This window comes from Arabidopsis lyrata, assembly GCF_000004255.2.
Source record: "Arabidopsis lyrata subsp. lyrata unplaced genomic scaffold ARALYscaffold_3, whole genome shotgun sequence".
Classification (NCBI taxonomy): domain Eukaryota; kingdom Viridiplantae; phylum Streptophyta; class Magnoliopsida; order Brassicales; family Brassicaceae; genus Arabidopsis; species Arabidopsis lyrata.
The window spans coordinates 11,995,134-12,007,825 of record NW_003302553.1 but is presented as its reverse complement, the minus strand read 5'-3'; the positions used below and the strand labels follow the sequence as shown (position 1 = coordinate 12,007,825).

Here is a 12,692-nt window from a genome sequence, read left to right as displayed (position 1 = left end):
GTGAGTTTTACTGTATCACAAACGTATAATTCATCTAACGATTGAGTAGTTAAAGCAAAAAGGAGATGGTATAGTTTTCTAATTCTCAATCTATTAAAGTGATTATCGATATGACGACCAATTCAGACGCTAACCAAAATTAGACTTTTTCTATAAAAAAAAATAAATAAATAAAAAATAAAAAACAAAGTTAAACGAAAAAAAAAAAAGAATTAAAGACTTATAGAATTGTGCCTATTTTTATTACAAAAGGAAAAAAAAAACTTTATTAGTTGTCTATATATAAGAAGAACGGTGAAAGTTGGAAACCCTAATTTTTATCTGAAAAATAAAAACAATGACGCTCATGTCTGATCTTCCTTGGGATTTGGTAAAGGAGATACTTTCTAGGACTTCTATAACTTCTCTCAGAGCGATTGGATCCACTTGCAAACGATGGAACACTCTATCCAAAGATGAGAGCTTCACAAAGAAGCACCTTGGTAAAGCAACCAAAGAGTTTCTGATGAACATGACTTGTGAAAATGATTATGAATCTGATCTGGTTTCACCTACGAGATTCAATCTCCAAAACATCAAAGATTTGCCATCATCTCTAAAGAAGATAGGTAATAATAATATGCTTTGCCCAGTCCAGATACTTAGTATCTATAGTTGTGACGGCTTATTGTTATTAGTCACTGCTGATAACTTGGGGCTGGACCAGCTGGTGGTATGGAACCCGTATTTGGGTCAAACCAGATGGATCGAAACCAAAATCCTTCAGTATGGACGGTATGCTATAGGACGGTATGCTATAGGATATGATAACAAGAAGAACCACAAAGTCTTGAAGGTGTTCTTTTGGTCTGATATAAAGCCCCAAATCTACGATCTTAACTCTAATTCGTGGAGGGTTCTTGGTATCACTTGTAAGTGTTACTCTTCGTTAGAAAAAGGCAGAGGCGCATCCCTGAAGGGAAATACTTACTTTGTTGCAGAGAATGAGAAAAAAATATTCTGTTTTGATTTTACAACGGAAAGATTTGGACCTTGTTTGCATCTGCCCTTTGATTTTGTTGGTACGGATGTGACTTTATCTTGTGTTAGAGAAGAGCAACTTGCGGTATTTGCTCATAGCTGCGTGACAGGTACATATAAGATGGAGATATGGATTACAACTAAGATTGATCCCAATGCAGTGTCGTGGAGCAAATTCTTTAAAGTTGAAGTTCAAATTGATGGTTATTATAATCTTTTTCTATACCAGTTTGAAGTTCAAAGTTTTTTCATTGACAAGGAGAAGAAAATAGCAGTGGTTAGTGGTATAGACGACTGTGACATTTTGGGCTACGACAAATCTATCGTGGTGGGAAAGGATGGGTACTTCGAAAAAACGAATCTCGGATATGTGTTCTCTTATGTCCCAAGTTCGGTGCAGATCCAGTAATTAAGGTCCACTACTGTAATTTCTTAGAGTGCCTTGTTTTGTTTCTTGCATCATCTCCTTTTTTATTCATTTGTTATTGTTTTTAACAAGCCTGTTCAATTGTTTCCAGTTAGTTAAAAAGACACAAACAAGTTTTGTTGATTTGAAACTACGTACGCTTGATCATTGTCGAATGACTCTAACTCAGTATAAGATAAATATAAACGTTGATTGATATCGGTCAAGTTTCATATGTCCTTTTTTCGGTGAATTATGTAGCTCATGTGGTTGCCTCCATATTATGTACATTATTGCTTGATACTAGCTTCTGTAAAATGGGAGGGAATTTGATCTGGAGCTGAAATAAGTCCATGCAATTATTAGAGCATCCAAGGTGATGATCCGCGAAGAGTGAGGCTTTGATTTTTAAGAAAAATGACGATCATCTCTGATTTTCCGTGGAATTTAGTAGAAGAGATACTCTCTAGGACTTCGAGAACTTCTCTAAGAGCTGTTGGATGTACTTGCAAACAATGGAACACACTATCTAAAGATGAGAGTTTTACAAAGAAGCATTGTGGTAAATCAACCAAAGAGTTTCTAGTAACCATGACTTGTGAATATTATTTTTAATTGATATTTTACAAACGAGATTCAATCTCCATAACATCGAAGACTTTTCATCTGTAGAGGAGATAGGTGACATGGTCTGTCAAGTTAAAATATCTAAAGTAGTCTATCAGTGTGACGGCTTATTGTTGTTAGCTAGTCACCAAGGATTTTTCAAGGCTAGTGGTATGGAACCCGTATTTGGTGCAAACCAAATGGATCAAACCCAAAAGTAACTATCATGAATCAGATTGGTATGCTATAGGATACGACAACAAGAACAACCACAAAATCTTAAGGTTTTTCTATGATTATGACGATAATGTATGACATTAAATCTACGATTTTAAGTCTAATTTGTGGAGGGTTCTTGATATCATTCCTAACGGTTATATATGGGTTAAAAGAGGTGTGTCGTTGAAGGGAAATACTTACTTTGTTGCAGAGAAAGGGAAATCTTTTGTAATCTGTTTTGACTTTACCAAAGAGAGATTCGGACCGAGTCTACATTTGCCGTTTGATTTTGAGGGTAATGTGGTTCCATCTTGTTTTAGAGAAGAGCAGCTTGCGGTGTTTTTTGGTAGGTGTCGGGCTGTGCCTAGATATGAGATGGAGAATTGGATTACAACTAAGATTGAGCCCAATGCCGTGTCGTGGAGCAAATTCTTTATAGTTGATATTCAGTTTGGGCGTAATTCTTACTTTCTCTCTCAGTTTGAAGTTCACAGTTTCTTCATTTTGACAAGGAAAAGAAAGTAGCAGTTGTTTGTGGTAGAGACTGTGACAGTTTTGGCTACAAGACATCTGTCATGGTTGGAGAGGATGGGTTCTTCAAAGAAATCGATCTTAGAGATGTGTTCTCTTATGTTCCAAGTTCGGTGTAGGTCCAGTAGTTATGGTCAAGTACCTACAGGAGGCAAAAGTATAGGAATTAATTAGTCATATCTTACAGTACCTTGTTTGTTTCTTGCATCATCTCTTTTTTAATTTATTAATATCATTGTTTTGAGCAAGACTGGTATATTAATGTTTCTGTTTAGTTAACAAGGCACAAACATGTTTTGCTATTAAGGTTGAGAAATCGAGCAAAACAACGTCAAAGTACTGTGTACGTATTCGAGTAGCTGAAGAAGCAATTGTAGCAAAACCTGTCTTGGCAACAAGTTTTGTTCCTGATTTAATCATTTTGCTATTTATACTTGAGTTTAAAAATCAGATTCTCACTGAGTACAAAACAACACTGGTTTTGATTGTATCGAGCATTTCTGATGAATGTATTAAAAACACTTTTACTGATTGGATCAGTTTCAACACACAAAATTAGACTTTGAGATATATTACAAGATATCAAAAGGTAACATTGCAATGCAGTAACTAATGTAGACCAAACAACAAACCAGATTCATGTCAAAAATGCTAAGTAGATACGATTATAATGATCTGAAACAATAGAAGGAACAAGTTACTAATAATAGAGAGGAACCCTAATTTTCTTAATCAAACTCTTCCAAGAAGTTACTAGACAAAAAATCTCCAGAATTGCCTGAAATTAGATCGCTGTGCGTATTGATCAACCAAGTTATATAGTCTCAACAGACATAAGGTACTTAGCAGAGACAGAGAGCAAGGGAAGAGCTACTCTGTTCCATGGCAAAGCAAAGGATTTCACAGCACCTAAACGACCAAAGACTAATGTTGTCGCCCTCTTTCAATCCATTAGCCTCAACGACATCATTCCACCCACAAATCAAATTGTAATTCCAGCTTCCTTTACCTGATTCCTTCTTCATCTCCCATCTCTTCAACATCACACCCCACTTTTCACACCGTTGATCAACGAGAATCGCTCCCACTCCAATCTTCTTATTGTTGTTGATGTCTTCGTTTATGATTCTGGACTCTACTGGTGTCAAAAAATCGTTGCGGAGTAAGTTGTTGAAAGGCATTGAGAGACGGTTCTGTGTTGGGTTTACATCAGTCACGAACAGTGTCTTCTCAAAGATCAGTTTAGCGTCTTTAGCTTCTTTCATGTCTCTCATCACCTTGACAAGCCACTCAGGTGTCTCTGGCGCCGTCCCTGAAGAACAAGCAACCTTTGCTTTCTTGACTCCACCAGAACGTTTCCTCTGTTCCACAGCACGTCTCTTGCGGCTTGTGTTCTCCGTTAGGCACAAAGACATAGAACATGGGAAATTACGGTTTAGTGGGTCTTTCGTCTCCGTCTTCTCGGACTCAGCCGTCTTGTAATCAAAGAGTACGAGTGAAGAACAAGATTCAGAACTAGGGTTTTGTAGGGTTTTCATCTCGGAATCAGCGATGAAACATGAAGAAGATAGCAACTGAAGATGGTTTTGTTCTGTCTCAGAATCAGTAGGGAACTGGTTAAGATCGATAAGCGATGAAGAAGTAGAAGTAGAAACCCCATTAAGCTTTTGTTGTCTCTTCACCAAAGACGATCTTGTTTTTCTCGGGAAGAGACAAAAGATTCTCTGCTGTGCCTCTTCTTCTTCTTCGGAGACAATCTTACGGCGTTGTTCTTCTTCATATAACATAACCGCCGCATCAACCAGTACACAGAAATTCAACCACAGGTCCTTCCCTGAAGCCGTGAGATGATCAGAATTGTGATACAGACTAGTCATTGTGAATTTGTGATAGAACCGAAAACTCAAGTTTTTCTGAGGAAAGAACGTGAGGCACAAGAAAATTAGAGAGACAGAGAGAAACTGAGAGAAGGTGAGAATGAGAGAGCCTCTGTTGCCTTAAATAATACTTACGCTAAGGATAATTAGTCTTAAAGTGAAAATTAGTGCTTACATTAAATTTAGGGTTTCCTTTTTTCTTTGAGTTTGGTAGTTTAATTACTGTGATTAGTAACTATTATAGCCGTTGTTTTATTTCCTTTTCGCTAAGGATAATTACGATTTAGTCCCTATCAGTCTAGGTATTTCCTTTTTTCCACGAGTAAAAAAACTGATATTTGCCTTTTTTCTTCAGGTTTGTTTTGTTGAAATAATATTCTATGAGATTTTCATTTGTTATCTTTAAATATTATTAAGTTTCTTGTTGTATGCCGTGCATTGTATTATCCAAACTAACTTAAGGATTTATCTCAAGGAGCAGCAATCTACCGTAGTGTAGATTTATTGTTTTCTCGTGCTCTGTTTTTAGCCTATTTGGTTGTTTTGAAGCTATGTTTCTTGTGTTGTTTGTTTGGTTTTTTCTTTTCTTTAATTAGTAAAGATGAAAAAGAAATATTTTTAAAAAATAAAAAAGCAAAAAACCGATTCTTCACTCTACACTATGATGAGTTATCGTATACTCTCTCCGTTCTTTTATAAGTGATGTTTTAGGAGAATGCACGTAGATTAAGAAATCATTTAATTTTTGTTTATTTCTAAACTAAAACATCATTTATTATCTAATCAACAACAAAAAAACAATCTACATAATATAAATTGTCAAAACCAATAAAAAAATAATTAATTTTGTATTAAAAATTGAAAACATCATCTATATATGAACAAAAACAAAAGCTTAAAACATCACTTATTATACGGAGGGAGTATATCTCAAAAATTAATCTTCCATATCATTTAAGAAACTACTATTAATTTGTATAATAAAAACAATCTTAATAAATGCCTTCTTCAATCACTTAAACGGTCGTATTTTTTGGTTGTAACTCTTCAAAATATAATTTATATAATTTTTAATTAACAAAATATTAAATAAATTTTTGAAACCGTTTAGTTGCAACATTTGATTTACTTGACACTCTTGTATCATCTCTTTTAATTCATTAATTATTATTTTTGAACAAGCTAGCCTTGTCAATTGTTTCTATTTAGTTAACAAGATACAAATATGATTTACATTCATTTACGTATCTTCTTCTTTTTTCTCATGTTGTTGTCTGGTTTTGAATCTTCTTTCTTTGGTACGATATTTTTTCTATTTTATAATATGAATGTAAATATCATTACGAATGAAAGCTTTCCGTTTTTTTTTTAATCTAATGTAAAATTATATTCAAAGAAAAAATAAACGTTTATACATATGAATGCAAAACTTTTTTAAAAAATTCAAGTAGATTTTAGCTATTGTGTTGTCTTGAGGCAAACCACGTTTGGATCCCACTTGTACTTTTACGAAAAGCTTAACTATCTTTACTTGTATCCTTGCCAAATAACAAATAAGGAGTCACTTAGGTGTTGTTCTACTTGAATTTACTCCCTCTGAATGCGAAATTCCGTTAGGTTACTGAATTTCTTCCCAGTACTTCTCGGTGTCATGAGTGTGGCAGATTTGCCTGTCAATTCTCTTAAAGACGAATGCCTCATGTGTTGCGTGTGAAGCGTATTATTCCATTCCCAATTCAGACGCTAACCAAAGGCAATTTCAAAGCGAAATAAACCAAAAACTTTATATATGCGCTTGAGTAAGTCCTAAACACGAAAATCTCAAGACATATTTTTGAGGATAACTAAATACTCTATTTGATGAGTGGTAGATTTCCCATAAGAAAGTTGAATCTGTTGTTGAGTTTTAGTGTCTATTCCGTGTTTCGTGGAATGTCACTTTTACCACAAACCATCAATTTATTTTTAACACACAAAGAGAAGATAACAAATCCTAAATAAAGCTAACTTCCTAATTTTGATTTTACTATTTTCATATTTGAAATGCTTCTAATCCTTAAAATCCAAGACAAACGTTTTGGTCATAAGAATTTTGTTTCGTTTTCCCAAATAAAAGAGGCTTTTTTGTTTTTTTTTTTGTTTTTTTGTTTTCATGCTTTTAACAAAAATCTTAGAGTTGTATCATCTTTAGATCAACTGGATTTTAAAGGAATAAAGGGGTTTAACTTGCGGGGCAAGAAAACAAGCGAACGTTGTCGTACCATGGTTGCAGCGTTGGAACGAAGACTAAGCGCTTCCAAATCATTCAACTTTAAAAGAATGTTTGATTCATCTTCGACGAAACAACAACAATCTCAAACCATTGTCGTGGAGAACGGAGATTCTCATATTGTGGAATCCAACACGCCTGAAAGCCAAAACTCCGACAGCTTCGTAGAAAGCCCCGTAGAGAGCAGCCTTCCAATAATTTCCCCTCTTACTCGGCCAGGAAAAAGATCCGACAGACAACAAGCAGGTGTGAAACTTCTTTCCTTGTCCAATAACTTATTTCCATTATAAATGAAAACCCTAATAATCACATAAAGTGTTACAGATATGGAGATGATGAAAGACAGGTTCGCGAAATTACTTCTTGGAGAAGATATGTCCGGTGGCGGGAAAGGTGTATCTTCTGCTCTGGCCCTTTCCAATGCTATCACAAATCTTGCTGGTAATCTTCTTTTTAAACTTTTCAAGTTTCTTCCTTCACAAGAAATTATGAGGGTTTTTGTTTCTAAATACTGAGTTGGTGGTACGACAGCGTCTATATTCGGGGAACAAACAAAGCTACAGCCGATGCCGCAAGATAGACAAGTGAGGTGGAAGAAAGAGATCGATTGGTTATTGTCTGTGACCGATCACATTGTCGAGTTTGTTCCTTCTCAACAAACGAGCAAAGAAGGAGTTTGCACTGAGGTTCGAGTTTCGCAAAGAAAAAAAATATCATTTTAGACCTCTTATGGATAAGTTATAAAGTTTAGTGAGTATTTTTTTTGTAGATTATGGTGACAAGACAAAGAGGTGATCTTCTTATGAACATTCCAGCTCTTCGAAAACTCGACGCCATGCTCATCGTAAGTGTCTCCATTGGATCTGTATTGAATCCGGATTTTTATCTTGATGGATTAATGGTGATGATAACATATGTTCAGGATACATTGGACAATTTCAGAGGACACAACGAGTTTTGGTATGTCTCTAGAGATTCAGAAGAAGGGCAGCAGGCGAGGAATGATCGGACAAACGACAAATGGTGGCTACCTCCGGTTAAAATTCCTCCCGGCGGTTTATCTGAACCAGCTCGGAGAATGCTTTACTTCCAAAAAGATTCAGTCACACAGGTTCAAAAAGCTGCAATGGCTATCAATGCTCAAGTCCTTTCAGAAATGGCAATACCTGAGAGCTACATCGACTCTCTCCCTAAGGTAAATCAATCAATCATGCACATTTTATTTTATTTCTAACTTTGTTATTATCACAAATGACTCTTAAGCTTTGATTTTTGTTGACAGAACGGAAGAGCCAGCCTCGGGGATTCGATCTACAAGAGCATAACAGAGGAGTGGTTTGATCCGGAGCAGTTCTTATCGATGTTGGACTTGTCGACAGAACACAAAGTGTTGGATTTGAAGAATAGGATTGAGGCATCTGTAGTGATTTGGAAGAGGAAGCTTCACACAAAGGACACCAAATCTTCTTGGGGCTCAGCAGTTAGCTTGGAGAAGAGAGAATTGTTCGAAGAGAGAGCAGAAACAATCTTAGTCTTGCTTAAACAAAAATTTCCCGGTCTTCCTCAATCTTCCCTTGACATATCCAAGATTCAGTTTAACAAGGTAAATCAATCACAATGATAAGATTTCAGTCCAATTTTTAACTATGAGATTAAGCTCTCATATATTGTAGATGCCTTGAATAGCAAGAAACAACTCATGATTGTTTCGGTTATAAGAAAACTGAACTTTTAATCGGTTTAATGGATACAGGACGTTGGGCAAGCGGTGTTGGAGAGTTACTCTAGGATACTTGAGAGCTTGGCTTATACAGTGATGTCAAGAATAGAAGATGTTCTTTACACAGATTCATTGGCACTAAAGCAAACTTTATTGGCTGAAGAAACATCAGATGGTGGGAGAACAACCGAGACGGATTCCGAGTCAGCAGGATCTTCTAACTCGGGAGAAGAAACCGAGAAGCTTGACCCACACTACTCCAAGACCTTGTTGGATTTTATGGGTTGGAATGATAATAGTTCGAAAGGCGGCGATAAACCTACTAAATCTCCAAACATTACGCCGAAAAAGCTCTCTTACTTGGAGAAGTTAGAGAATTTGAACGGTTTTAGAAGTCCGAAAGATAGACATTGACCATGAATATCCTTGTGAGATACTTTTATAGAGAGAACATAAGAGTGTAGATAGGGAAAAGGAATGAAAGCAAAGTAGCAAATGAATTAATCACACCCCCTTCCTTCCGTCATTCTTCCTCGGATAGAGAAGTCTTTAGCTTAAGGGGTTTTAACTCTTAACAAGAAGATAACTATCTCAAATGTACATGTTGTTGTTCCATAATCTTTAAATGTTCTCAGCTTTGTTTTTTTCTTGACTTCCAAAATAGTGGATACTAGGATATGACCCGCGGTATACCGCGGGAAAATATATATATTTTTTTTATAAACTGATGAACCTATTGTATTATTTGTATGTTTATTGGTACCGTAACGTAAGTTTGATTTTGTACGATTTTTTATAAGATATAACTTTGCGATATTCTAAGTGTAATAGTATGTGGTTTTTATATCATGAAGCTACATTTGTTTTAGTTTATCTATGTATAGTTATATCTTACAAAATCAGACTGATTCGATATGTCTAATAGTGGTGGTGTTAAAAAAAAACTAAATGAGGGTCCAACCCATATTAAAGTGACCAGTTAATGATATTTTAAATTTTATTAATATTCATTCAAATATGTCCTCGTTTTCTTCAAAAAACCGTCTCGCCATATAACCCCGTCATGCAATATAACCCGTTCCGTATTATTTAAAATCTTTTATATGTTTAAATATTCATAAAATTATATTTTTTTATTGATTTTAAATATATCAATTATAATATTTAAAACTAAAAAACATAATTACAAAGGCTAGAAAATAGTTGGTAATAACTAAATCACATTGATATTCTAAAAATGTATACTAAAACACTTGACAAAGATAACTAACGCCATCCTAATTACACATTTCTAATTGCTATTCAATCTCCAAATTATCTTGCCATTTTTCTAAGAAATATTTTTATTTGCATATATTTTTTATTGTTAGAGTTCAATCTGTAATTGTTAGCATTCGAACTTAAAAAATCATACCAAACTAAAGTTAGAACTTGGAAGTAAAGTGTACTTAAAAATAATAAAATATATAGGTTAGAAAATAAGAAAAAACAAACGTGTGGTGTGATAATCTTTTTATGAGTGTCAAATCATATAGTCATAAAATAGACATAAATACATGAAGGCTTACGAAAATCTCTAAAACTATTTGACATTTCATTTACGATTCACAAAAAGACCAAATATCCAGTTATGGAGCCATTTACCCATATGAAAGGCCCGTTAATATAAGACCAAAACAATGTATCATTGATATTGTGGACCAAAGGGTCCGTTAATACCCAAAAAGTGTGAGATCTCTATACTATTAAAAGAGAAGTACAAATATAAATGGGTCGGGTCAAAATCAGAAAATTGACCCGAAATTCTGAAATCGGATCTTTGAAAAAATTTTGGAATATAAATTCGAATTAATAATGAAAAATCGAACTAAAATCAAATGTATATGGAAATCAAATAAAATTTGATTGTACTTATGGTAACTAATTATAAAATCATATTCCGAACAATATTATACATTAATTACGTATAATATATTTGTTCATATACTTTTGGAACTAATTCCATAACAATCAACGTTTTTCTCATTAATTTTGTTTATTTTAGCCAGTTATCATTAATTAAAAGATATCTTACTTGCTTCTAGAGATTTCTAGAAAATTTATCACAACTAACCCATCTATTTTATAAATTAAATATATATTTTTCTTTTGGTAGTGTAAATTAAATAGATATGAAATATATGTAACTAATTTTAATTTAATTAGATTAAATCAAAATTATGGTATTTTCATACTTATAGCTTACCAAAGAAGTTTAATTTTCAAATTATAAAGATTTCTTGAATATGATTTTTAGAATTATTCAACAAGATGATAAATATTTACTAAATTTTGTGAATCATGAAAAATATTAATTATTTTTTAATCATTATATTTCACTTTTCAATCTATCATCTAACAAATAAGATACATATTCTATTATTCCTATGTCCAAACTTCATTGTGTTGTATGACTAAATAATATTTCCATTAGAGCTGTCAAAACGAGTTGATTCGTCCCTTTAAGCCTGTTTTGCAATAGGCAAAATATATTTTGGCATGTAGTTAGTCTGTCCGCACGACCCGCGGATAGCATATATGAAACACAAATCCGTCGCGCGAATGTATGCTGATTTGCGGGGTTATCCGTGGATTTTGTTTAAATAATTTTAGAGTAACCAAAATTTAAAATTCTACTAAAATAAATAAATTAAATTTTTTTTGAGAAAATAATCTTACATTATCTAATTGACGAAAATATGTGTTCAACGTTCTCGATCGATTAAAATATTTAGACAATGCTTCAGAATCATATCATAAATAAGAACATTAATAAAATAAATGAGTTTTTTGGCCGGACGGGTTTTTGAATCAACAATAATAAAACGATTAAAATATCATTAATCCACCGCTTCAATACGGATTAAATCCTTTTTTTTATTACCACAAATATTAGACATATTAAATCAGTCTCATTTAGAAAAGATTGTATAAAACCAAAAATTGTCCCGTGGTATAATGTTACTTAATAACAATATTTATAAAATTTTAAAATATCATTAACATGCCGCTTTAATACATACTAAATATTTAGTTTATTAAAATATAAATGTCTTAGAGAATGATATGATTTGTAAACTTTTATATATAATAAATAATTATTAAATTTTAAAATAAAAACAAATCACGGGACGGGTTAAGAAATTACGGAATGGGTTATATTTCGGAAAGGATCTATATGGCGGACGAATTTGAATTAATATTTATATACGGGTTAAATCCTCAGTTTATTAATAATAGTCTCGTGGACTCGTGGTATACCGTTACTTAATAACAATTGTAAACTATAATATAAATAAATATGTTATATGGAGATACAATTTACAAAATATTTTTATCCTAACTTTCAAATTAAATCATCCCGCGGTGTACCGCGGGTTAAAATCTAGTTTTTAAGTAAAAAAAAACGTTGTCTCTCTTTCTTTAAAGATAGACAACACATCAAAGGGACGACGATGATTGTCATTGATAAGTGATAACCTCAGTTTCTCGGTCCCTGCTTCCACATACCAAAGATAAGCGACTTCCAAATCTTCAACTTTTCTTTCAAGTTCCGCAAGTTTCAGACACCGATCAATTGTTTCACTTCAGATTATTGGATCGGTTAGGTTCGAGCCAATTCCAGATTCATTCGGAGCCACCATTATTGTCAATCGGACGGTTGTTGTTGCTCCACCGTTTTTCTTCGTTCTACTGCGATAAAATTGGTGGGTCTATTGAGTTTGATATGAAAGTGGATTTATCACAGACGCAGATTGATGGTTTTGGAACCCAGATTTCAACTCATTCCTCTTGGTAATTTCTTTGAAATCACTGAAAATTTAAAAAATCCATGCAACATCTAATTAGAAAATTCTGTTGTATTGATTAAAAAAAAGTCAAGGATAACAAAAGGGTATGAACATGAGTCTATCCAAAGACATAAACATGATTTTCTTGATTACCATGTTATTGCCTCTTTAAGAGGGTTTCAGATAGATTAAATTTTGTAGCATGTTTTCCTTT

General features: G+C 33.5%; 3 protein-coding genes across 3 annotated transcripts; 2 read left to right on the top strand and 1 right to left on the bottom strand.

The window, feature by feature from the left end:
• Window positions 1–337: 337 nt before the first annotated feature.
• Window positions 338–1,429, top strand: LOC9319606 (putative F-box protein At5g51000). Its single transcript, XM_002885617.1, has one exon. The coding sequence runs from the start codon at window positions 338–340 to the stop codon at window positions 1,427–1,429; it is 1,092 nt and encodes a 363-aa protein (XP_002885663.1).
• Window positions 1,430–3,397: 1,968 nt separating this feature from the next.
• Window positions 3,398–4,746, bottom strand: LOC9321729 (B3 domain-containing protein At5g24050). The gene has a single exon (XM_002883492.2). The coding sequence runs from the start codon at window positions 4,657–4,659 to the stop codon at window positions 3,625–3,627; it is 1,035 nt and encodes a 344-aa protein (XP_002883538.1). The 5' UTR covers window positions 4,660–4,746; the 3' UTR covers window positions 3,398–3,624.
• A 2,030-nt stretch (window positions 4,747–6,776) lies between these two features.
• Window positions 6,777–9,404, top strand: LOC9321728 (rho guanine nucleotide exchange factor 8). Its single transcript, XM_002885616.2, has 7 exons — window positions 6,777–7,174; window positions 7,253–7,369; window positions 7,460–7,614; window positions 7,698–7,772; window positions 7,851–8,123; window positions 8,211–8,531; window positions 8,682–9,404. Exons 1-7 carry the CDS (start codon window positions 6,922–6,924, stop codon window positions 9,060–9,062), a joined length of 1,575 nt encoding a protein of 524 aa, XP_002885662.1. The 5' UTR covers window positions 6,777–6,921; the 3' UTR covers window positions 9,063–9,404.
• Window positions 9,405–12,692: the final 3,288 nt, after the last annotated feature.